The following is a 26,973-nucleotide window of genomic DNA, read 5'->3' as shown; positions in this document are numbered from 1 at the left end:
CTGAAAAAACTAAAAAAAGGCAAAAACTAAAAAAAACAAACTAAAAACTAATAAAAAAAACTAAAAAAGCTAAAAAACTAAAAAAACTAAAAAAACTAAAAAAAAGGTAAAAAAACAAAAAAAAACTAAAAACTAAAAAAGAAAAAACTAAAAAAAAGGAAAAAAACTGAAAAATAAGAGAAAAAGAAAACTAAAAAAATATTAATAAATATAAAAAATATAAATATAAATATAATATAAATTAGCAATCAACAAAGCACCGAGACACAAATGACGACCGGGACACAGGGAGTATAAATGACGACCAGGACATAAGTAAAAAAAAAAAACTAAAAAAACTAAAAAAATGGTAAAAACTACAAAAAAACTAAAAACTAATAAAAAAACTAAAAAATCTAAAAATCTAAATAAACTAAAAAAGAAAAAAAAGAAAAAAGGAAAAAAATAAAGGAGAAAAACAAAACTAAAAAACGAATGTATATACAGACCGGGACACCGGGATACAAATGACGACCGGGACACAGGGAATATAAATGACGACCGGGACACAGGGACACAACTACAATGGGGACGCCGGGGGGCACAGGGGGATATAAATGACGACCGGGACACCGGGACACAAGGAATATAAATGACGCCCGGGACACTTAAAGAGAAATCACAGACTGGAACACCGGGACACAAATGACGACCGGGACACAGGGAATATAAATGACGACCGGGACACAGGGACATAACTACAAAGGGGACGCCGGGGTGCACAGGGGGATATATAAATGACGATGGCGACTCAGGGAATGGTCGATTAGCAATCACCATCAACAAAGCTCAAGGGCAATCATTAGAATCATGAGGTATAGATCTGAATACGGATTGTTTTCCCATGGACCATTATATGTTGCATGTTCAAGAGTCGGTAAACCTGAAAATCTATTTATATGCACAGACAATGGGACAGCAAAGAATGTTGTATATTCGCAAGTTTTACGTAGTTAAAAACATATATATATATATATATATATATATATATATATATATATATATATATATATAGATATATATATATATATATATATATCTATATTCACAGGTGGGACATAGGGACACAACTACAATGGGGCGTAACTAATATGGCGCGTAACGACTTACGCGCACGGAGGGGCTTGGGGGGGGGGGGCGCGAAGCGCCACCCCAACAGCTAGTATATATATAAAAATAAGTTGTCTGTGTGTGGATCTGTGGATCAGGTGACGTCACCTGAAAAAACTGGATCAGGTGACGTCAAAACTGAAAAAACTAAAAAAAGGCAAAAACTACAAAAAAAACTAAAAACTAATAAAAAAAATAAAAAAGCTAAAAAAACTAAAAAAAACTAAAAAAAGGCAAAAACTACAAAAAAACTAAAAACTAATAAAAAAGCTAAAAAACTAAAAAAAACTAAAAAAAGGCAAAAACTACAAAAAAAATAAAAACTAATAAAAAAAATAAAAAAGCTAAAAAACTAAAAAAACTAAAAAAGGGTAAAAAACTAAAAAAACTAAAAACTAAAAAAAACTAAAAAAAAAGGAAAAAACTGAAAAATAAGCTAAAATAAAGGTAAAAACCAATAAAAAACTAAAAAAAACTGAAAAAACTAAAAAAAGGCAAAAACTACAAAAAAAACTAAAAACTAATAAAAAAAGTAAAAAAGCTAAAAAACTAAAAAAACTAAAAAAACTAAAAAAAGGTAAAAAACTAAAAAAAACTGAAAAATAAAAAAAACTAAAAAAAAGGAAAAAACTGAAAAATAAGCTAAAATAAAGGTAAAAACCAATAAAAAACTAAAAAGAAAAAAAGGAAAAAACTAAAAAAAATTTTCATCTAAAAAAAATGTTCGATTAGCAATCAACAAAGCACCGGGACACAGGGAGTATAAATGACGACCAGGACATAAGTAAAAAAATAACTAACAAAACTAAAAAGAAGGTAAAAACTACAAAAAAACTAAAAAGAAAAAAACTAAAAAAAGGCAAAAACTACAAAAAAAACTAAAAACTAATAAAAAAGCTAAAAAACTAAAAATACTAAAAAAAGGCAAAAACTACAAAAAAAACTAAAAACTAATAAAAAAAATAAAAAAGCTAAAAAACTAAAAAAACTAAAAAAACTAAAAAAAGGTAAAAAACTAAAAAAACTAAAAACTAAAAAAAACTAAAAAAAAGGAAAAAACTGAAAAATAAGCTAAAATAAAGGTAAAAACCAATAAAAAACTAAAAAAAACTGAAAAAACTAAAAAAAGGCAAAAACTACAAAAAAACTAAAAACTAATAAAAAAAGTAAAAAAGCTAAAAAACTAAAAAAAATAAAAAAAATAAAAAAAGGTAAAAAACTAAAAAAAATAAAAAATAAAAAAAAAACTAAAAAAAAGGAAAAAACTGAAAAATAAGCTAAAATAAAGGTAAAAACCAATAAAAAACTAAAAAGAAAAAAAGGAAAAAACTAAAAAAAAATTTCATCTAAAAAATTAAAAAAACTAAAAAAGGTAAAAACTAAAAGAACTAAAAAAGAAAAAAAATAAATGACGACACTCAAAGAGAAAGCGACCAGGACAAAAGGAATGTTCGATTAGCAATCAACAAAGCACCGGGACACAGGGAGTATAAATGACGACCAGGACATAAGTAAAAAAAAAAACTAACAAAACTAAAAAGAAGGTAAAAACTACAAAAAAACTAAAAAGAAAAAAAACTAAAAACTAATAAAAAAACTAAAAAATCTAAAAATCTAAATAAACTAAAAAAGAAAAAAAGGAAAAAAATAAAGGAGAAAAACAAAACTAAAAAACGAATGTACATACAGACCGGGACACCGGGATACAAATGACGACCGGGACACAGGGAATATAAATGACGACCGGGACACAGGGACACAACTACAACGGGGACACCGGGGGAAACAGGGGGATATAAATGACGACCGGGACACCGGGACAGGGAATGGTCGATTAGCAATCACCATCAACAAAGCTCAAGGGCAATCATTAGAATCATGAGGTATAGATCTGAATACAGATTGTTTTCCCATGGACCATTATATGTTGCATGTTCAAGAGTCGGTAAACCTGACAATCTATTTATATGCAAAGACAATGGGACAGCAAAGAATGTTGTATATTCGCAAGTTTTACGTAGTTAAAACCATATATATATATATATATATATATATATATATATATATATATATATATATATATATATATATATATATATATATATATATATATATATATATATATATATATATATATATATATATATATATATATATATATATATATATATATATATATATCTATCTATATTCACAGGTGGGACATAGGGACACAACTACAATGGCGCGTAACTATTATGGCGCGTAACGACTTACGCGCGCGGGGGGGCTTGGGGGGGCGCGAAGCGCCCCCACCAACTAGGTGTTGGGGTGGCGCGAAGCGCCACCCCAACAGCTATTTAAATATAAAAACAAGTTTTTTTTTAACTGAAAGGAGCGATATTCAAACTTAAAACGTACATAAATTACTCCGTGTATGAAAGGGGCTGTTCCCTCCTCAACGCCCCGTTCTTTACGCTAAAGTTTGACTCCTTCTCTCAACTTTACTTTTTGAAACGGTAAAAAATTATAGCGCAAACAGCAGGGAGTTGAGGAGGAAGCAGCCCCTTTCATACACGGAATAATTTCTGTTTGTCTTAAGTTTTAATGTCGCTCCTTACTTTCAGCTAAAAAACTTGTTTTTTACTTCATTTCTGAACGATTTAAATTAATGCATGTTTTGATTTTGGCTCTTGGTGCATGAATAATTAAAACAAAATTTGAATATAATTTTTTTTTTGTCTAAATCGGCTTCTCTTCGTTTTGATCGGACGATTTTGAAAAAAAGGCGGGTGGGGAGGAGGCTAGTTGCCCTCTAATTTTTTAGTTACTCAAGTGGGCAACTAGGACTTTTAATTTTTTTACGAAAGTTTTAAATATACAGAACGTAGCCTATATGAGGGAATTTGCCCCATCATTAATACCTCGCTCTTAAGCTCAAAATTTGTCCCAATTATTTAGGAATGACCCCTAAATGACAAAGGCCGTAAAATAAACAGTTGAAGTTACTAAAAATACCCAAGCGTAAAGAGCAAGGTATTTAGAAGGAGATGAACCCCTCAAGATCGTAATAGTTTCTGTTCGTTTTAAGTTTCAGTCCTGCTCTTTACTTTCAATTGAAGAGATTTTTTATATTTAGTTTTTTATTGTTTTTTAAATCCTACGTCCTCTCAGTGGAATTTCTCTTCCCCTATGACAAATTCCTCCAAGGAAAGATTCTACCACGTAGCCTTCTAAATATCAAAATTCATTAAGATCCGATCACCCGTTCATAAGTTAAAAATACCTTATTTTTTCTATCTTTTCCTCTCCCTTCAATCCCCCAGACGGTCGAATCAGGGACAATGACTATTATCAAGTCAATTTGTGCAGGTTCCTGACACGCCTACCAATTTTCATCGTCCTAGCACGTCCAGAAGCACCAAATTCGCCACAGCACAGGACTCCCCCTAACTCCCCCGAAAAGAGAGGATCCAGTCCGGTTACGTCAATCACGTATCTACGACATTTGCTTATTCTTCCCACCAAGTTTCATTCCGATTTCTCCACTCCAAGCGTTTTACAAGATTTCCGGTTCCCCCTCCAACTCCCCCCAATGTCACCAGATCTGGTCGGGATTTGAAATAAGAACTCTGAGACAAGAGTTTCTTCTAAATATCAAACTTCATTAAGATCCGGTCACCCAATCATAAGTTAAAAACACCTCAATTTTTCTAATTTTTTCGAATTAACATCCCCCCAAACTCCCCCACAGAGAGCGGATTGAGTCCGGTTATGTCGATTACGTATATAAGACTAGTGCTTATTCTTCCCCAAGTATCATCCCGATCTCTCCACTCTAAGCTTTTTTCCAAGATTTCCCATTTCCACGTGCAGACAGACGGCTGTGAGACACGAGGTCCCTCTAAATATCAAATTTCATTAAGATCCCATCAACCATTCGTAATTTAAAATACCTCTTTTTTCCTCAAGCCCCCCATATGGTCAAATCGTGGAAACGATTGTTATCAAGTCAATTTGAGCAGGTCCCTGACACGCCTACCAATTTTCATCGTCCTAGCACGTCCAGCAGCACCAAACTTGCCAAAGCAGTGGAAATCCCCCCAACTCCCCCAAAGAGAGCCGATCTGGACCAGTTATGTCAATCAAGTATCTAGAGCTTCTGCTTATTCTTCCCATCAAGTTTCATCCCGATCTCTCCACTCTAAGTGTTTTCCAAGATTTCCGATTTCCAAGCTTTCCCTAAACGACTGTTGTTAAATCAATTTGTGCAGGTTCCTGAAACGCCTACTATCTTTCATCGTCCTAGCATGTCCTGAAGCACCCAACAGGCCGAAGGCCTGGACTCCCCCTAAGTCCCTTAAAGAAAGCGGATAGTTACGTTGATCACGTGTCTACGATATGTGTTTATTCTTCCCACCAAGTTCCATCCCGATTTCTCCACTCCAAGCGTTTTCCAAGATTCCCAGTTTCCCCCTCCAACACCCCCGAATATCACCAGATCTGGTTGGAATTTAGAACAAGAGTTCTGAGACACGAGTTCCTTCTAAATATCAAATTTCATTTAGTTACGATCACCCGTTCGTAAGTTAAAAATACCTCGTTTTTTATATTTTTTCCAAATTAACCGTCCCTCCACCCCACCCCATAAGGTCGAATAGAGAAAGAGACTATTTCCAATTTAATCTTGTCTGGTCCCTGATACGCCTGCCAACTTTCATCGTCCTAGCTTATCTGCTAGTACCCGGACTAGCAAAACCGGGACCGACATTTCGACAGACAGACAGACCGAAAGAAATTGCGATCGCTATATATCACTTGGTAAATACCAAGTGCCTTAAAAAATGCGTATTTTCTGAGAATGGTCACAGACGCAGGCGACAAAAGGGATGTGATAAAGGATGTTGAATTACAACCCATACACTTAATATTATAAACCTTGAACTTTTAAGCAATTAAATTAAAAATAAGTTTTTTCGTACCGCATTGTACAAGGTGACTGTACCCGCTTTTGTACTAACAAGATAATAATTAAGAAACACTCATGTAGGCTTAAATATAGAACATATCCAAATACTAAAACTAAGTCGGGTTTTGAAGTGACTATCAATCTTGGACAGTCAATATGGGTTACTAATTTTCTGATCATATATTTTCTCTGTTACGATTGACTTCCAGCGGATGCTACAGAAAACACTATTTCGTTACAAACCAATAATTTTGATCGATGGGGAATTGCGGGTGACAAACTAAAGAACAAAGAACAAAAGGATCTCTCAGGGGATCTCTGGGACTCTTACCTCGTTTCTTCAGCAGGGTTTCTGTTTTCTTTAGCTTGTGGAATAAGAAAAGATAAAGACAAAAATAACGGAGCGTTGTTGATATACGATGCTTCAAAGGAACAGCACAGGAAAAGACTATTTCTAGTATAATTAAAGTCTAATGAAACTAGCATAGAAACTGATACTGAATATGTTCATATAGTCAAAGATAATTAAAGGTCCAGCATTTTTCTCAAATTGTGGTTTTGTATAATTGCACAAGCACGTATAATCATGGAAAATCAGGTATGTTCATTCCTGTCCAGCACTGGTATCTAGGACCATTGCTTTTCCTGAGGCCAAAATATTTTCGGTGATTTAAAGAACATGAAAATTCGAATGTTACGATATTAAAAAATAACTATCATATCGAGATTTTCACTGACGAATTTAGACGAATCGAAATGGACTTAAAGTCCATTTAGGCACTTCAGAAACTCGTATCTCAGGGATAGGAAGCATGAAATTAGGTGACACAGAATTCATTTATTAAGGCAGGAAGGATGGGGTACATAGACAGGGAATAGGGCTCGTCTTGAGCTAAGGAGCTAAGTCTTGATCAGGCTGTCATTAATAATATGAATACTAATCACTCATTTTATGACTAAAAAGTTCAGGGTATCAGATATAGAATTATATGTCCCTGTGGAGCCGAATGACGGAGATAATAGTGACTCAGATATATTTTACTTACAGTTACAGGAGCAGACAGGGTCCTAGGTATAAATAGAGTGTTTTATTAGGAGATTTTAACACCCAGGTCGGTAGAAATAGGGTTAGATGGTACCCTAGCCTAGGTAAATGTAGCGTAGGAAAAGAAAACAGTAATGGTTACAGACTGCTGCAATTTGGTAGATATAACAATCTAGTTATAACCAATACGGTGTTTGGTCATAAAATGACCCGTAATTTAAAATGGTATTCACGTGATGGTAAGACAGTAAACCTTATTGATTATGTTATTGTAAACCAAACACTTGCAGGATGAATAAAGGATACTAGGGTATATAGGAGTGCTGTTATTGATGTTAAAAGTAAAGATCACCGTCTAGTAGCGGCTAGGATTAATTTAAAGCTAAAATTTTGAAAGGGTAACTATCTCCCGGGAAGTTATGATGTTGATAGACTCCAGGATGAGAATTTGAGAGAAAATTCCCAGGAACAGTTGAATACTAAACTGGAGAGTGTAAAATTTGACCGCGTAGAAGATGGATGGTATAATTTTAGGGAAACAATTTATGAAGTTGCTGATTATGTCTTAGGGAAGAAAGAAGGAACGTAGCTAGGAATATTAATGAAAAAGCTTTAAGTTTAATAGGCAGAAAAGGGGCTTGTACAATAATTATCTGAGTGATAGATGATACAAAAACCAATGAAATTTAAAGAAAGTGGAGAAAGTACTAAAATATGAACTAAGGAGGTGTGAAGTGGAGGCCATGGATAAAATTGCGGAGGATCTGTAAAATGTAAAGAGACGGCATAATAGTAAAATATGGCATAGGGATGTTAATTACCATTTTATACTAGCCTATTTTATACCACAGCTCTAACCGTTAGAACTAAAAGAATCCTTCACGCAGTAGCGAAGCATTTTAAAGCAGGTTTCTGTCAAATTATTATGCCGTAAAATAAGAAACAAGAAAAATAAAATTAAAAACTAAAATTAAAAATGTATGTATTGCTTAAGTTGCTGAAACTGTTTATCGGAAGATGGTACAAGCTTATAGCATCAGAAGAGAAAGAACATTACGTTCGTGAGTAAAGTGTTCTAAAGCGAATTTTTGCCAAGTTATGTGTAGTCAAATGAGAAGTATTTCTTCTTTCTTTCTATTCATTGGGGCTGCCCCATTTTTGAAAGGCTGCAGCACCTAGGATATCTCGTACAGCAATTTCTTTTAATTTGACCCTCAAATCTAATAAATGAAACCGGGGTTTACGGGGCCAAAAGAACACTTGTATTCTAGAAGCATTAAATGAAACCGCTGATACCCCATTTTTAAAGAAACGGCGTCCATTAATTATATTTATTATTTATATTATACATATACATATATCTATATATATAAAAATAAGTTGTTTGTGTGTTATGTCTGTTACACTATGTCTGTTACGCCAGATTATATCTTCTATATAAAATAAAGAAGAAAAAGAAAACAAACTAAAATGTAAAAACTGGGAATTGCATAAATATTTCGAAATATTTTGACAATAGAATAAAGTAATTCGAAAACCTTAAAGCAGATACTTAAAATTTTAAGGTTTATTATAAATTGTTGAGCTTTAGCAAGCTTGGCACGTAAAGAGGAATTTTTAGCATAGATCTTAAAATGACAGAAGAAACAGCCGAGGAAGCTGCTCAAATAGTTAATTCAAAGAGAAATTTTAGTATAAATCCTACAATGGCAGAAGAAACAGCCGAGGAATCTGCTCAAAGGGTTAATGCCAAAAGGCTTGCGGCTAAAGAACGCAATACCGCGCAGTTAGATGAAAATCCACCTGGACAGCGAGAGTCAAAACGTATCAAAACTGAAAATGATAGCGATGATGATTGGGTTTGGGATTTTGACTCTGATAAGGTCATCAATGCCTACCAGATTTTAGTTAAAAAAAAAAAAAAAAAAAAGGTTCGGCGGTATGTATTTCATAGTGACGCTGAAAAATAAAGAAGAAAAAGAAAACTGAAAAAAGAAAAATGGTAAAAAACTAAAAAAAAATAAAAAGAAAAAACTAAAAAAAAAACTAAAAAATAAAAAAAATAAAAAAATAAAAACGTAAAAAGAAAAAACGTAAAAAAAATAAAAAAGGTAAAAAACTAAAAAGAAAAAAAGAAAAAAGCTAAAAAACTAAAAAAAGAAAAAACTAAAAAAAACTGGGAATTGCACGTAAAGATTTTTCCACGTGTCAATGTTAGAATGAACATTGACAAATTGAAGAAAACAAATCAATAAAAAGAAGAAACTAAAAAAAAGAAAAACTAAAAAAGAAAAAAACTAAGAAAAGAAAAAACTAAAAAAGAAAAAAAAAACTTAAAAAAAACTGTATCTGTATATATAAAAATAAGTTGTATATATGCATGTTTGTTTGTTTGTGGGTTTGCATTTGACGTCATTATAAGTATATAAGGCTTTGTATATGACGTCATTATAAGATGACACTACAGACCGGGACACCGGGACACAGGGAATGTCAATGACGACCGGGACACTCAAAGAGAAATTACAGACCGGGACACCGGGACACAAATGACGACCGGGACAGAGGGACTATAAATGATACCGGGAAACTCAAAGAGAGATTACAGACTGGGATACGGGGAAACAAATGACGACCGGGACACAGAGAATATAAATGACGACCAGGACACCGGGACACAACTACAACGGGGATGCCGGGGGCACAGGGGGATATATAAATGATGACGGGGACACAGGCAATGTTCGATTAGCAATCACCATCAACAAAGTTCAAAGTCAATCGTTAGAAAAATGCGGTATAGATCTGGATACGGATTGTTTTCCCATGGACAATTATATGTTGCATGTTCAAGAGTTGGTAAACCTGACAATCTATTTATATGGACAGACAATGGGACAGCAAAAATGTTGTATATTCGCAAGTTTTACGTAGTTAAATATATATATATATATATATATATATATATATATATATATATATATATATATATATATATATATATATATATATATATATATACAGGTGGGACACAGGGACACAACTACAATGGCGCGTAACTAATATGGCGCATAACGACTTACGCGCGCGGGGGTATATATATATATATATATATATATATATATATATATATATATATATATATATATATATATATATATATATATATATATATATATATATATATATATTATGTATATTTATTTATTAATTGTAATTATTAATGCATTAGTTCTCAACGAATCTATATCACATTATTAGGTAACATTTCACGGTGTAACATCCTCTTCATCTCTTATTTATTTGAACTTCTAATCTCAAAATTTAATACACAACCACTTCCGAAATAGAAAAATTCACAAAAAGTCAATTTGAAATTAAATAGCTTACAAATTGTGATTCCAGATTAATTCCCTAACTTGCCTTTCAAATTTCTTTCCCAAAACCAGATTTGCCATTTTTTAACAGAAAAATGCTTCTGTATCATGAAAAATATGATTTACATGGTTTTTACATAGCGGGGCACTATGGCTCACAATTTAACAGAATCTTTATTTTTTTTTTTTTTTACTTCAAGAGCTAATCCCAGGAGTTAAGGATGATAACTTAGAGTAATAGCCAGATTGGAGCTGGTGCAAAAAAGCTTTACTTCGAGATAGCCCAGTTGTTTCCATGTCGAAACTCTTGGAATGACGTCAATTTAGTTTTCTAATTCACCCGAACAGACTCAGTTTCCGCACGAGGAATCACACTAATAAATTAAGTACCTCAAATTTGGAAAATATATTGACCAAGCTTAAAAGGACGACTACACGAAGGTTTCTTTAAAATAAAAAACTAGGAAGGCAATATTAGTCATAAATATTTTCTTTTTCCGTCCAAAATAAAACAAAAAACAAAACTATCAAGATGTCAATTTTCTTGTCGTTAAAACAGGGGGTTTTAATTGTCAGTGCAATGAATTTATTTCTTACTCCTTTTTATTATTATTATTATTATTAATGGTAGTCTTTTAAGGGGAGTCTTTTCTTCATCTTTACTGTAAACGCAGCAGTGGTTGATAATTCGGACTTGAAAATATGAGGTGCGTGGTACATACCACATTTGCTTATTTAGGGGAAGGAGAAGGAATTAAATCTTGTACTTTGGCTTTGAACTTTGAGCGTTTTAGGTACATGACTTAAACAAAGCAGGAAGCTGGAAACGACCGGTGATAGACGCGTCCCTTATAGAAAATACCCCCCCCCCCGTGGAAATTTCCTACCGCTCGGTAATACACCCCCTCTCTCAGCTCCCGGAGAATCCTCCATCTGCAAAATTGGGCATCAAAAGTGAAAGGATGAAAAAAATGAAGAAAAGAAGGAATTTTGGAATATTCTACCTACGCCAATATGTAGGTAAAATATCGGCAGAAAATATAGTGTAAAATATCCATTATATTTATTTCAATTCTTTCTCGTGTTTTTGAGGTTTAATTTATCATAGCTGGATAAAATAAAGGCGAAAGAAAATAATTTGAAAATATGAAATTAGTGGCAGGTTTCGCAGAGTTTCACAAAGATAACAGACTGGGACTAGAAAGTACGAGTAATTACTTCCCGCGGTTTTGGTCTGGTACTGACCATAGGTACCACTAGCCAAAAAATTTCACAGGGGGAGGGTCAATGGATTTTACCGACTGGCAGATCGTTTTTACCGACTGATTACAGTGGTTTTACCGCTAAAATTACTTCATGTTTTGTTCTTAATTGATTGCGACTGAACTTCTTCCAATAATTTCACGTCATATATTTCAATCAGCCCATTTGTCATGATATAAAAAATAATCCGTAAAATATAGCGTTTTGCACCACTATTTTACCGACTCAATTTTTTATTAGCAGGAAACATTGGCGGAATAGCGCCCCCCTGCCCCCATTCGTCATGGCCCTGTGTATAACCATAGTAAATGATGCCAGTTCACCATCTACGTTCAAGAACCTGTCTACTAGCTTGAGATCAGAAGTTTTTCCCGTCTAAAGTGCCTTTAAGGTTCGTTCATTTCTTCTAATTCAACTGAAATAACAAAGAGTCAAACTCTAAGTCAGATTCACGTGAAATTAATATCGGGAGAGCTCCTCATTCTAAATAAGCAAGAAACATTTAAGGTATAAAAAAATTTTCCAACCAATAGGCGTACATCAGAAAGTTTTCCCATCTGAGGTACCTTCATCTGTACGTAGTACAAGAATTTTCGACTGCGCGACCGTACGGCGTCACGGTTGCACCTTTAGTAGTTAAAAAATAGAAATTTGTTAGCTGATAAACATTAGAAACATTTTTTTTTGAATTTCAAATAATTTTTTCTTTCAATGCATAACGTTTTCCCGTCGAGGTACCTTATCTGTATGTAATAGCCTACGAGACTTTTCAGGAACGATTGCGCGGTATTGCTTCTTCCGTACTATGGAAGCTGAATATATAGTTTACACCTTTTAATCGATTGGCTATCTCAGAATTTTTAATTGGCTTGGTTGTCTATAGGGCACAGTCATAGTTTGGATCTACAAAATAGCAGAAAATACCATTTTCCCGAGGCACAACAATTTCAGTCACTTTAGAATAGACCCAGAACTTCCGATTTCCGTTCGAATGAGCTTTCTCTCTGTCTTTTAGGACTATCAGTTTGATACGATCACCCCTGGGAAAAAAACACGTATCCGTGCTCTTTCTTCTGGAAAAAAGCAAAATTCCACATTTTTGTAAATAGGAGCTTGAAATTTCCACACTTGGATTTTCTAATACGCTAAATCTAATGGTATTAGGAACCTTCGTCGTTTTAGGGGTGTCTTTTCTATTTCTTAAAAATCCGACACATTTTTTTAGGCTAGTAGCGTTTGATGTGTAATAATAAACTTGATGGATTTTATCAATTCGGAATCAGCATAAAAAGCGAAATCTTTTGATATATTAATGGTTATCAAAATTCTAGGGTTTTGTTTACTATTGTCCATGGGAAAAACAATCCGTATTCAGATCTATACCGCATTTTTCTAATGATTGCCCTTGAGCTTTGTTGATGGTGATTGCTAATCGGACATTCCCTGTGTCCCCGTAGTCATTTATATATCCCCCTGTGCCCCCGGCATCCCCCTTGTAGTTATGTCCCTGTGTCCCGGTCTTCATTTATATTCCCAGTATCCCGGTCGTCATTTGTGTCCCAGTGTCACAGTCTGTAATTTCTCTTTGAGCGTCCCGGTCGTCGTTTATATTCCCTGTGTCCCGGTCGTCATTTGTGTCCCGGTGTCCCGGTCTGTAATTTATCTTTGAGTGTTCCAGTCGTCATTTATATCTCCCGGTCGTTATTTGTGTCCCAGTGTCCCAGTCTGTAATTTCTCTTTGAGTGTCCCGGTCTTCATTTATATTCCCTGTGTCCCGGTTTTTAGTTTTCTCCTTTATTTTTCAGTTTATTCCTTTTTTTATTTTTTTTTTATTTTTCAGTTTATTCCTTTTTTTATTTTTTTTTTATTTTTCAGTTTTTAGTTTTTTTAGTTTTTATTTATTAGTTTTTAGTTTTTTTTCTTTTTAGTTTTTTTTGTAGTTTTTACCTTTTTTTTAGTTTTTTTTTCTTTTTTAGTTTTTAGTTTTTTACCTTTTTTTATTTTTTTTTTTAGTTTTTTAGCTTTTTCAGTTTTTTTAGTATTTTCTTTTTAGTGTTTTTTGTAGTTTTTAGCTTTTTTAGTTTTTTTCTTCTTTTGTATTAATGCTAAAGCCAAGGTTCGAACCTGGAACCTCTCGGACCTGGAACCTGGAACATAACGCTTTACCAACTCAGCTACTTCGGCTTGAATACATTCGTTTTTGAATTGGTAAATGATGAAATAATTCAGACGTCATATAATGACGTCACTCGACAGACAGACAGACAGAGAGACAATTTATTTTTATATATATACTAGCTGTTGGGGTGGCGCTTCGCGAACCCCCCCAAGCCCCCCCGCGCGCGTAAGTCGTTACGCGCCATATTAGTTACGCGCCATTGTAGTTGTGTCCCTGTGTCCCACCTGTGAATAGAGATAGATATAAATATATGTTTTTAACTACGTAAAACATGCGAATATACAACATTCTTCGCTGTCCCATTGTCTGTGCATATAAATAGATTGTCAGGTTTACTGACTCTTGAACATGCAACATATAATTGTCCATGGGAAAAACAATCCGTATTCAGATCTATACCTCATTATTCTAATGATGTGTCCCTGTGTCCCGGTCGTCATTTATATTCCCTGTGTCCCGGTCGTCATTTGTGTCCCGGTGTCCCAGTTTGTAATTTCTCTTTGAGTGTCCCGGTCGTCATTTATATTCCCTGTGTCCCGGTGTCCCGGTCGTCATTTGTGTCCCGGTCTGTAATTTCTATTCGAACAATCCCTGTGTCCCGGTCGTCATTTATATATCCCGCCTGTGCCCCCGGCGTCCCCGTTGTAGTTGTGTCCCTGTGTCCCGGTCGTCATTTATATTCCCTGTGTCCCGGTCGTGATTTGTGTCCGGGTGTCCCAGTCTGTAATTTCTCTTTGAGGTTCCCCGTCGTCACTTATATTCCCTCTGTCTCGGTCTAATGACGTCACCGTCAAAGCAAAAATGACGACAACTAATTTCATGACGTCAGTCAACACAGAAACATGACGTCACCTGATCCACAGACAGACAGACAGACAACTTATTTTTATATATATAGATATGCCTGTTTTCTTGCTGTTCTTGGACAGCTTATCTTACATAGATCCGACCAATTCTCGAGTATGCTTGCCCTGTATGGGGCCCTCAAGTTAGTAACACAAGTTACCAAATCGATGAACTCGAGTCACTACAAAAAAAGCCTTTGAAGTTGTTCTTTCAGATGCATATGTAAGCTATGAACCGGCATTATCTGTCCTACAACTACCGTCCCTTCACGAACGTCGTTTGGGTTTGATAAGCTAATTTGTCTAATTTTTCTTAGCAGTGAAAAACCTAGAGAGATTCTACCACCAGTTATAGGTGGTATTTTAAGGAATAAAATAAACACAAGGTCAGCCAACATAGTGAGAATACAATTGCCTACTTCAAGAACAAACCGTTTCGCCAATTCGTTCGTTCCTTTTTACATTTCAGTGCTTAATAAGTTATGGTCTCGTGTTTTTCTGGTTTCGTTGTAAGTACTAGCACTATTTAGTTTGAATTTTTATTCTAAACTACGATTGCTCTTATAAATTCTGTGACATTCTGTGACACTTACTTTTAACGTCAATAACAGCACTCCTATATAACCGGGTGCCTTGTCTCAATTCAGCCAGTCTTCGATTTACCATAATAAATCAATAAGGTTAACTGTCTTACCATCATGTAAATACCATGTTAACTTATGGGCCATTTTGTGACCAAATACTGTATTGGTTGTAACTAAATTGTTATACCTACAAAATTGCCGCAGTTTGTTGCCATTACTCTTTTCTTTTCCAACACCAAATTTACCTAGGCTAGGATACCATCTATCCCTATTTCTACCGACGGTAGCGTTAAAATCTCCTAATAAAAACACCATATTTTTACATGGCATCCCGTCTATTTACTCCTGTAAGTTCCCCCCCCCGCCAGATAATACCCCCCACCGCGGGGTATATAGAAAGTCGAAAATGATAATGAGAAAAACAAAAATAAAAAGATGTGAGAAAATATCCATGAAAAAGCTATCATAGGCAGCGCATTAGCACTAGCTAAGTAAAGAACGATGATTGCACAATGATTTATTTATTTTATTTCGTTATTATTTTTTCGTTTTCGGCCAGGGCACTTCGTATAGAAGGAGTGGTCATAGAAACTTCAAAAAGTGCTCATTCGATTGTAAATTGAGAGAGCTAGTGTCCTTTTTAATAGTCAACAGTGATTGGAGGACAAATAGCCCCCTCCCCCAACACCAATCATTTTCCCAAGCGCTTCCGATCAAAAATTTTAGATAGTAATTTTGTTCAGTGGAGTTGAAAGGTCCGAAAATTATGTCTTTGAGGATATTCAAAGCTCTCAGGGGAAGAGTTGTAAGTTATGTCCTGGGGGCATGTTATGTTTTTTTAAACATGAAAACGTGGTCGTATAAACTTTGAAGGGAGCTCAATGGATTGGTAATCAGAGGTTTTAGTGCTCTTTTTAAGAGTCAAAGTGATCCGAGGGCAGCTATCGGACGATCAGAATGATGGAGGGAAACTAGCTCCTCTCTGACTAACCTTTTTTTCACCAACCGCATCTGATTGGAATTGTGAGATAGCGATTTTGTTCAAAATGGTCCAAAATACATATAACAACACTTCTAGGATTGACACAGCCCCCCAGGGCCTGGGAATAGGGCTCTGAGTTATTCTCTTAAGGCGTATAAGGTTTTTATGGAATGGGTAATTGTATAAACTTCAGATGAGGTTCAATTTCAAATTGGAAGTTATAGTGCCCTTTTAAGGGTCGAAACTGATTTGATAGCAACCAGCCATACATTTCCATGCCCATCATTTCCCCAATCACCTCTAACCAATATGTACTTCAGAGGGGACTTATTGGATTGGTAATGAGAAGTTCTAGTGCCCTTTTTAAGAACTAAAGTGATCAGAGTGCAGCTAACAACCACCCCCCCCTCCCACACGTCTTGTTCTTCCGAAATACAACAAATGTAAATTTTGAAAACTCCTTTTATTCAAAATAGTCCGAAGATCATATAACAAGGCTTTTGGGGTTTATATAAGCACTAGAACCTGAGGGGGGGAGTGTTTTAAGTTATGCCAATGGGGCATTTCAGGTTCGAATGGAAGGAATCGTTGCACAAGCTTTAGAGGTGGTTCACTTGGTTGAAATTGGAAGTCCTAGTTCTCTTTCAAAAGTCAAAAGTGATGGAGGTAAGCTAGCCCCTCCCCAACTAGTTGTGGCGGATCTTGAACTAGCCAGAAGAAAATATCATGTATATTTTAAAGGAACTAATTTGATTGGAAACTCAGAGTTTTAGTATGTTTTTAAGAGTCAAAACTACTGGGAGTGTAATCAGCCCTCCTCTTTAGCTCATAATTTTCCAAACACTTTCAATCAAAATTTTAAGACAGCCCTTTCGTTAAGCATAGCTGTACGGTCTTGTAACTATATCTTTACGGCTATTGTGTAGGGCAACCCTCTTCACAGTTATGCAATTTGATCATTATGCTTAAAAACCAAAAGTTGCTTTAAGATAAAATCAAAACGCACTGTGTGTATGCTGGTTGCAACTAAGACATCTAAGCAATGTCCCAAGAAAGACTGAGGGTGATAAGTTCAAACTTTCGGAGCTACTTCTATCGCTACTTCTGCTGTTAAAATTTAACTAAATCAAAACTGTGTAAGTGTATCCTAGCTGTCAAAGAGCATAGATAGAATTTTCTGGGAAAAGTTGAAGTTTTATTTTTCAGGTCAACTAGAGAAGGTATGAAGCTAAATTAAACACTAATATTCGTGTCCAGATCTTCAAAAGGGCGTGTGTGTTGTTAAAAATTATTAAAAAAGTTTCCCTCAGCATACATATAGCAAGGCCAAAATAGCTCAATTTTTCTAATTTTTACGATTACCCCCTCCCCCCAACTCCCCCAAAGAGAGCGGATTCAGTCCAGTTATGTCAATCACGTATCTAGGACTTGTGCTTATTCTTTCCACCAAGTTTCATCCCGATCTCTCCACTCTAAACGTTTTCCAAGATTTCCCGTTTCCCCCTCCAGCTCCCCCAATATCACCGGATACGGTTGGGATTTAAAATAAGAGCTCTTAGACATGATGTCCTTCTAATACAAAACTTCATTGAGATCCGATCACCCATTCGTGTTAAAAATACCTTATTTTTTCAATTTTTCCTCTCCCTCCAGCTGCCCAGATGGTCGAATGGGGAAGACGACTGTTATAAAGTCAATTTGTGCAGGTCCCTGACACACCTACTAATTTTCATCGTCCTAGCACGTCCAGAAGCTCCAAACTCGCCAAATCCCTGGAAATCCCCCCAACTCCCCCAAAGAGAGCGGATCCGTTCCAATTATGTCAATCACGTATTTAGAACTTGTGGTTATTCTTCCCTTCAAGTTTCATCCAGATCTCTCCACTCTAAGCGTTTTCCAAGATTTCCGGTTTCCAAGATTTCTGTTTCCCACCTCCAACCCTTTATATCCTCGGATCCGATTTGAATTGAAAATGGAGCATCTGAGACATAAGATCTTTTTATATATCAAGTTTCAATAAGATCCGATCGCCCATTCGTAAGATAAAGATACCTCAGTTTTCACGTTTTCCAAGATTTCGAGTTTCCCCCTCCAACCACCTCAATTTCACAGGATCTGGTCAGGATTTAAAAAAAAGCTACGAAGCACAAGATCCTTCTAAATATCGAATTTCATTCAGATCTGATCACCCGTTCGTAAGTTACAAATACCTCATTTTTTCTAATTTTTCCCAATCCCCCCCCCCGACTCCCCCAAAGAGAGCGGAACCGGTCCGGTTATATCAGTCACGTATCATGAACTAGTGCTTATTCTTCCCACAAAGTTTCATCCTGATCTCTCCGCTCTAAGCGTTTTCCATGATTTTCGCCCCCCCCCCCAACTCCACGCAATGACACAGGATCCGGTCTGGATTTAAAATAAAAGATCTAAGTTAAGAGGTCCTTATAAATATGAAATTTCGTTAACATCCGATCACTCCATTCGTAAGTTAAAAATACCTCATATTTTCTAATTTTTCAGAATTAACCCCCTCTCCCCCGAACTCCCCCTAAGAGAGCGGATCCGTTCTGGTTATGTCAATCACGTACCCAGAACTTGTGCTTATTTTTTCCACCAAGTTTCATCCCGATCCCTCCACTAAGCGTTTTCTAAGATTTTAGGTTTCCCCCTCCAACTCCCTCCAATATCAACGGGTCCAGTCAGGATTTAAAATAAGATTTCAAAGACAGAATATCCTTCTAAATATTAAATGTCATTAAGATCATATCACCCGTTCGTAAGTTAAAAATACCTCAATTTTTTCAATTTTTCCTAATTAACCGCCCTCCCCCACTCACCCCCTCTCAGATGGTCAAATCGGGGAAACGACTATTTCTATTTTAATGTGGTCTGGTCCCTGATACGCCTGCGATATTTCATCGTCCTAGCTTATCTGGAAGTGCCTAAACTAGCAAAACCGGGACCGACAGACCAGCAGAATTTGCGAATCGCTATATGTCACTTGGTAAATACCAAGTGCCATAAAAAACCGAAAAGATTGAAATTATTATTTGTTTTCCCCTGAAAAAGACTATGTTAACATAAAAAGAACAAAAATTAATTAAAAAACTTTTTCCACAAAATAAGTTTATTAAACTAAAAATGAGCAAAACTAGAATCAAACAATCTACCAAGCGTAAACTACTACAAATCAGCGTCAATAAATAAGTATTGTAATTTCTGGTCGTTTTGGGTTTCAATTATTTACTATTGGTGATTTGTGGTAGTTTTATAGTTGTAAGATAAGAAAATAACTCGTAGAATTTGACAACTCTTTCGTCCGTAAAAACTTAAAACAATAAGAATTTGTTGGTTCCCCAAGGCAACTACGCTTTAAAAGGAGATAAACCATCTTAAACATTTTGTGGTTATTTGTTTTTAGCTTAATTTTGATGATTTTTTTTGTCCATTTTTTCTTCATTTTTTTTTTTTAATTTGGCGGTCGCTACTTCCGAAAACTGCAGAAGTTAATATGGAAATATTTTCAAAAAAAAGTGGATTTGTTATTTTTATTTCTAAGTTTTTAACATACTAACGGGGTGTAAATTCCTCTATGAACCTAAAAAACCGCAACTCAAATAAAATCTTCAAATTTAAAAAATCCAATTTTCCACGGGGGTATTCCCCCCCCCCCGGGAGGGGGAGGAGTATTTTTCATTTTCTGAAGGGTATTTTCCGAAAGGGTATTATCCGCTGAGAGCGAAGAATTTTCCACGAGGTGGGGGAATTTTCCGGGGGTGTATTTTCCACGGGGAGGGTGGGTAAACGCCTAAAACGGATAGCTACACTCTGATCACTTTTCCTCTTAAAAAGGGCAGTAGAACTCCTGAATACCAATCCAATGAGTCCCCTCCAAAGTATATATTGGTTGGAGGTGTTTGGGAAATTTTGGGCGTGGAAGGGGGGGGAGGAAGCTGGCACCTGCCAAATCAGCTTTTACTTTTAACAGGGCACTACACATCTGAAGTTCATACGACGACCCATTCCATAAAAACCTTATATGAGCCCAGGGCATAACTTTCAACCCTATCCCCAGGGCACTGGGGGTTGTGTCAACTCTAGAGGCCTTGTGATATATATTTTGGACTATTTTGAACAAAATCGCTACCTCGTAATTTCCATCAGATGCGCTTGGTGAAAAGAGGGGTAGTCAGGGGGGGGGAGTTAGTTGCCCTCCATCACTTTTGACTCTTAAAAGGGAACTAGAGCTTCTAATTTTCAACCAAGTGATCCTCTTCTAAAGCTAAACAACCATCCCTTCCATAAAAAAATTAAATACCGCTGAGGCATAACTTAAAACCTTTAACTCTAGGCTCTGGGGATTTATTTCTACCCCAAAAGCCTTGTTATATGATATTTGGACAGTTTCGAATAAAATTGCTATTTCAAAAGGTCTATTAGATACATTTCATAAAAATACGATGCGTGTGTGTGTGTGGGGGGGGGGGGGTAGCTGTTCTCCGATACTTTTGACAATGGCTTAATTTTGTCGATATCCTGGGGAGGGAGCGAAGTTGGAGCCAATTTTTCTAAATTAAGCGAAAATGAAAGTAAAAAATGAAAATGAGCCGTTTCAGGGGCATTTCCAGGGGGAGGGGAGGGGGGTAAACGCCAGCCACCGTTTTATAATGTCATAACATTCCAAGTTGCAATTTTCATATGCTTTAAATCATTGAAACTATTATGGCCTCAGGAAAAGCAATGTTCCCAGAATTATTGCAGGACGGGGACTAACATATCTTCTCAAGTCTACACGAAGCGCTTAAGAACCGGACAACAATAAGCCCCCGAGACCTCCAGTTTAACGGAGGCTTTGAGCAATCCTGGGCCCATCTTGGTCACAACATGTTCTTCCATCAGCATGAGTCAAAATCCTACACAGACAATTTCAAGCCTATTACCTCCCACTCTTTGCTTATTCATACCTACAAATATTATGCTACTACAGGGACTACTTGGTAATTTTGGCTTCACAAAATTGACCGTCTGTAGTCTGTTGCAACTTATAATTTTAGTCACGCAATTATTTTTTAGATCAATCTGCTTGGTCTAACTTTCTAAAATACCGCTCCAATTCAGGAGATTAGCCATGATTCTATTTCACAGGTGCCCAGCTATAGTAAAGCTCCGACACTAGCCATTACAAAATCAAATTTTAAAATCTCAATTTTATTCTCCCATTTCAGGGTAAGGTGGGTGGTCCTAGATACGAGGCAACCTGACTATGTTAGTGGTCAGATCCTATCAAAAATATTTACCTTCATATTTCCGAGGCGTTTAGTTCTATCATGAACTAGAAGCTTCTTTATTAGGTCTTTGGCAACAGGATCTAAGCTTCTTGGCCATTCAATTTTTCCCGCCAAAATCTTTTCATAGATTCCTAAAGGATTATCATCGAAGAATGGTGGGTACCCAGCAAGCATTTCATAGACTAGAATCCCTGAAAAAGAAAGAAAAGAATTGACACAAATAAGTGAAATTCCTTCAAAATATCTAGACTCAAGAGAACAAGAAGTTGAAGGAAAACAACAGAATTGAAATTGAAACAGAATCTAAGACATAGGCAGGATGAGGGTCTGAGAGCTCCATCCTTCGCGAAATTCTAAATTTGTTCAAGTTTCAGGACAATTCTTATTCAAATTATCAATAAATCGTTTTTTTTTTTATTATTGCACCCATACTAAAAAGAAACTCCTCCATCCGTTCCTGGACATAGCCATTTAATTTCGAATATTTTATTAATGAAAAGTAATGATTAGATTCTTAGAATATAATTTTTCTATCTTATTATACTAAATTTCACTCTTCTTTCTGTTGTTTGTCGGTATCCTGGCTCACTCATGCTTATTACCATTGAAAAAGAAGTCTGCCAAAAGTACTAATCCTGGTACTACAGTTACATTATATCTTCAAATTTTTTAGTTTTAGATAAGAAAGACATAGCCTATTTTTACATTTTATTGAGTGGGTGTCTTTTGCTTTTTTTTATGTATTTTAGATTCTAAATACCTCTCTTCTGGAAAAAGAAAATTACCACGGTAAAACAACCTTGGTGAACAGATGGCATTAAAGAACAAGGAGAATGACTATAAAGTTGCCCATATTTCAGCTCATTATTATGACAAATATTATACTGGTATGGGTTTCAAACACAAATATTTGTCATGATGTTTTAAAATCAAAACTACTTTGATAAGGTAATACAACTCTTACCGAGACACATCTTTTACCAGCCTTATTTTATTGGTGTGCTAACTACCATTAAAACACTCAAGTTTTCTTAGAGGAATCTAAGTCTTTGGGGTTTTCTTTGGGTTGCCAATTGATGATTCACTTGCGGCATCTATTTTAAGGTGCATTTAAATTAGATGGCGATATTCTCTGGACAAAAGCTGTAAATTTTCAAGACTGTGTCAACTTCACAATGATACATACTTCGAATCTGAATAACCTACGCGTCAAACTGTTTTTATTTAAACTCAAAACATTATTTTAGGGTGATCGTTTTTCTTAATACGATCCAGTCATGTGACCGTATTTTACGCATGACTGTATTTCGAAATTGACGCAGAAAACTACAACAAGTTTCTTCTTAAAGAGGTCGGGTGGTCTTGTCCTGCGTTTAAATGGTTGTTTCTTAAATAGCTCACGTACACCAGATTCTATAAAATACAGAACTTTTTATGTTAGGTTAGTTGATTCTACTCGTGAAAACGCAAACGGCAAAGTAAGAAACATAGGAACGGATGCATAGCCTTTTGGGGGTAGAAAGCCATTTATTTATTTTGAAAGGTTGCGGGCTAAGGGGGATCGTTTCAATATCAGAGGCAGTTTTAGGGGGGGGGGCACTTTCCCCGGGCATAAATCAAAAGACGACATTTTTTTACCCAAATTATCTAAATAGCGTGTCTGTAATATCCCTGGAACTACTGGGGGATCAAGCTAAAGATTTCAGGGGATGTTTGGGGAGGGCGAGAGGATTTATATATAATATTCAAGGAAAGAGATGAGTGCGGAAACATTTTTTGTCCCCTGCATGTTTGTGCCTCCAAGAACGACAAAAATACTAAAATATTCTGGACGCAAAAAAACTGGGCCACAAATTTTGTCTCTCCAGTCAGCTTGGAAAAGGGTATCCATAAGTTTCTTGACCTGGTGAGACTCTAGGTAGAAATCAAATTAGAAACTAATGCTGGCTGTATCGGTTCAAACACCCAAAAATAGGCCCAAAAGCTCCTATGGGAATTATAGTCTAAACAAAATTGTGTTCGTCTCTGTTAGGCTTGTAACTCATTGGACGTGTAGACAAGGCTAAGTAAACCTTAATGAAAAAAAACTTTTGAAGATTGGTTATGTCGATCTCTAACACCTGAAAATGGGCCAACAAACTTTGCTTTCCCAGATTGACTTAGACTAAAAGGGCAGCAAGACAAACAGGTGGAGAACAATGAAGAAGAAAGCTATGGAAAACATTGTTGTATTGATTCGTAACGCCCAAAATAAGTCCGCATTCGATTAGTCTCCGATCGACTACTAGGCCTAACAAAACATTAAAAAAAAAATGTGCTGAACGACGGGGACCTTAACGAGGACTATAGATTTTTGAAAAAAATTGGTTATATAAATTCATGGCGTAAAAACAAAAAATTTTGACGCTTATCTGCTTTAAAACCTTAGGCCAAGCAGACACTTCCATCAAAACCTCAAAATAAAGAGAACCTTGATTAAAAAAAACAAATTACGGAAACAAATTCGGGTGCATTGATACGTGACGTCTTTTTTATACATTTTTTATAAAAAAAAGAAAAAGAGCCCTTCTTAATAAATGACCTTGACATCTATGTATTTAAACAAACATTTGCAATAAATTATAATCTGAAAAGATTCTTTAAATAAATGGGGGATTAACATAAGTGCATATTCAAGCAGGTATAGAGTAAGAGGCTTCCTCTTCCTCTAGTACCTCGTCTTCCTGGAAGCCATCCAGGAAGGATGACTTCAGTAAAAAAAAAAAAAAAAAAAAAATCCGTTTCAAATATTTTCTGGTTTCTAATTATAATAACGAAAACTAGATCTACGTTGCACGGGCAACGTGAGGTGCAGCGACAACGTATGTTCGGCTTCGCCGAGCAAAGTGTTGCGAGAACAACACTTTGGTTTGGTTTCCTCGCTTTGATTAAACGCTAAAATTGTTAATCTGTAAGGATCTTAAAATAAACAAGTCCCCTACATGTCTTACCACTGGAACCAAATTGGTTTTACCACCAAATACACCGGAAACAAATAATAGGTACACCAGCTAGCAAAAGTTTTGAACCCCTCATTGCCGAAGATGATTATGAGCTAAAAACCAACTACTGCTTAAAACTCCCCTATATGTCTCACAATTGGTATCGGCCTATTTTGGTTTCAGTGTTTACCTTACTACTGAAGTTGTCAACCCCTTTAAACTTTCAAACTGGTGGATCTTATGAAGGAATTTTTCTACCAAAAAAATGGATGACATATACTCTGATCAATTCGTCAAGAGCCATCGACTGCTGTCGAAAAAAAAAATCTATCTGTCTTAGTTCAAAAGTTGACTTTTTCACCGTAGGCCAAGTTTCTAACGTCATCACTAAGAAAGGAGCAAAGGATAAGCTCTAATTTCTTTAGCAATGAGAGAACTTTTAAAGTTTAAGAGGCACATCTGACATCATTTCTCTACTGCAATCCCAAGTGCAAAAAACCGAATGATAAACTCAGCTGAAATCACGAACAAAAATGGGTAAAAACAATAGATGGCAGCACATTCGGGCACGTGGGAAAATGCCACTTTGTTTCTGTAATTTTTTCTGTTTATCACTCAAATAAGATAAATTGGCTATGGGGCTGGGTAACTGCCGCATATATTTAAAAATTACAAATTTTAGTTCATCATCAATTTGAAACTGGTGCCTGCCTGCCAGAACGAAGCTTTCCACTCGAAAGCCGAAACATGGTTTGATGAAACGAAAGCTTGACTGAATAACTTCAGATAGTTCTCTCTAACATGGGCTATAAAACTCCACTTAACTGCACATACTATAGGCTCTGGCTCAAGGACAAGCAAAAACCAGCCTTTTGGCCCCAGGCAAGAGTTCTACGAAGGTCCATACTTTCCGTAAAAGTCGCATAGGTTAGACCCTTACCAATTTCTAGGAATAAGCTGAAATTGGGGTGCTAGGAACAAAAAAAAAGAAAAAAAAAAAAGAACAAAACCAAAGTGTTGCTCTCGCAACACAAATGCAAGAAATACGAAAATTTCTAGGAATTAGCATCATAATATATTTAACAATCAATGAATAAACTCTCTCAATTAGTCTCTTAACAATTAGTTCTTTCCAGTAATTTTGATTATTATGCTGATTTTCTGTCTTTTTTTGTCGATGTTTTTGACTTGTAAAAAACACACTGTTCAGAATACTTATCGTTTTCATCAAAACGCACATGATACTCAAGTTGTTTAGTGGATTTGAGGGGGTAGGGGTGACAATATTATTAATTGTAAACCTTGATAGGCCTGGTGATATTACTTCTAGTTGTGTTGTCGCTCATGTTATGACAAATAAAAACACACTGGTCAAAATAAAAATTGTGATCAGTAAAATGCAGCTGATGCTAGAGCCTTTAGAAGATTTAGAGCGCAATAGCCCTATTCATGTTTGAGGTTTTTCCCAAGTTGGACTTGATCATTCATTTTAATTTCGTGTGACAAAGGCAGTGTGGAATGGAGAATGAGCATTCGCCACTGTTCTAGTATCAACCTAACTGACTCTGTGATGAGTTTTCTTGACAGCAATAGATTCAACCAAATTATAAATATCACTTCTGTTGTTAATTTCCAACATTAGAAAGACTTCCAAATATTGTTTCACGTTATTCACCTGATGTTTTCATTTTTCTTTTTAAAAAACGTAATTAATGACGTAGAACAACACAAGAAAAATTGCTGTTGTTCTCAAGAACAAGCTCTATTTATATTAAGAACAGAAAACATATAACATATTAATTTCAAAGTAAATGGGCCACGCATCAAAATTAATAAATAAACAAACAATACAAAGGACTATTTTTCTGAAAGTCAATATTTTCTGTTACAATTTTTATTTTCGAACCTTGTGAAATGCTACGAATGGGACTTCATACTTTTCGAGAACATGATTTCTAATATGCTGTTTTGAGGTCACCTTATAAACGTCTACGTGATGGCTATGCTAGTTTGGAAATTTTTTTGTTGTTTCTAAAATTATAAAGGTTAAGCAACAATAACGTCCCTTACTTGGCTTCAGGATTGTTGTGCCAGAGTTGTCATTCTCTTATCTAAAGCCCAGTTTTTATTTGACACTTTAGAATCAGCCAAGTAAACGCAAGAAAACTGTTTTTTCATCACAACATAATGTTCTATGTTCATACGTTCATAATGTTCATATGTTCTATCAATTGAATCGTTTGATGTTTTGTTCATAAAATTTAGTGTGCCTTACGACTATGAATGGATTTTTTGAATAATTTCATGAAAACTATGTAAATAAAGCATTCTT

General features: G+C 35.6%; 1 protein-coding gene across 1 annotated transcript in view; it reads right to left on the bottom strand.

The window, feature by feature from the left end:
* LOC136037104 (cAMP-dependent protein kinase catalytic subunit 3-like) overlaps nucleotides 1–26,973 on the bottom strand; it is a 159,074-nt gene that overhangs the window by 24,959 nt on the left and 107,142 nt on the right. Inside the window, exon 6 of the mRNA XM_065719564.1 lies at nucleotides 21,670–21,851. Coding sequence (XP_065575636.1) covers nucleotides 21,670–21,851 — 182 coding nt within the window. The remainder of the gene's footprint in view (nucleotides 1–21,669; nucleotides 21,852–26,973) is intronic.

Source organism: Artemia franciscana, chromosome 16 (assembly GCF_032884065.1).
Source record: "Artemia franciscana chromosome 16, ASM3288406v1, whole genome shotgun sequence".
Taxonomy (NCBI): Eukaryota; Metazoa; Arthropoda; class Branchiopoda; order Anostraca; family Artemiidae; genus Artemia; species Artemia franciscana.
Note: the sequence above shows the minus strand (reverse complement) of the source record. Positions and strands in the feature narration are given on the sequence as shown.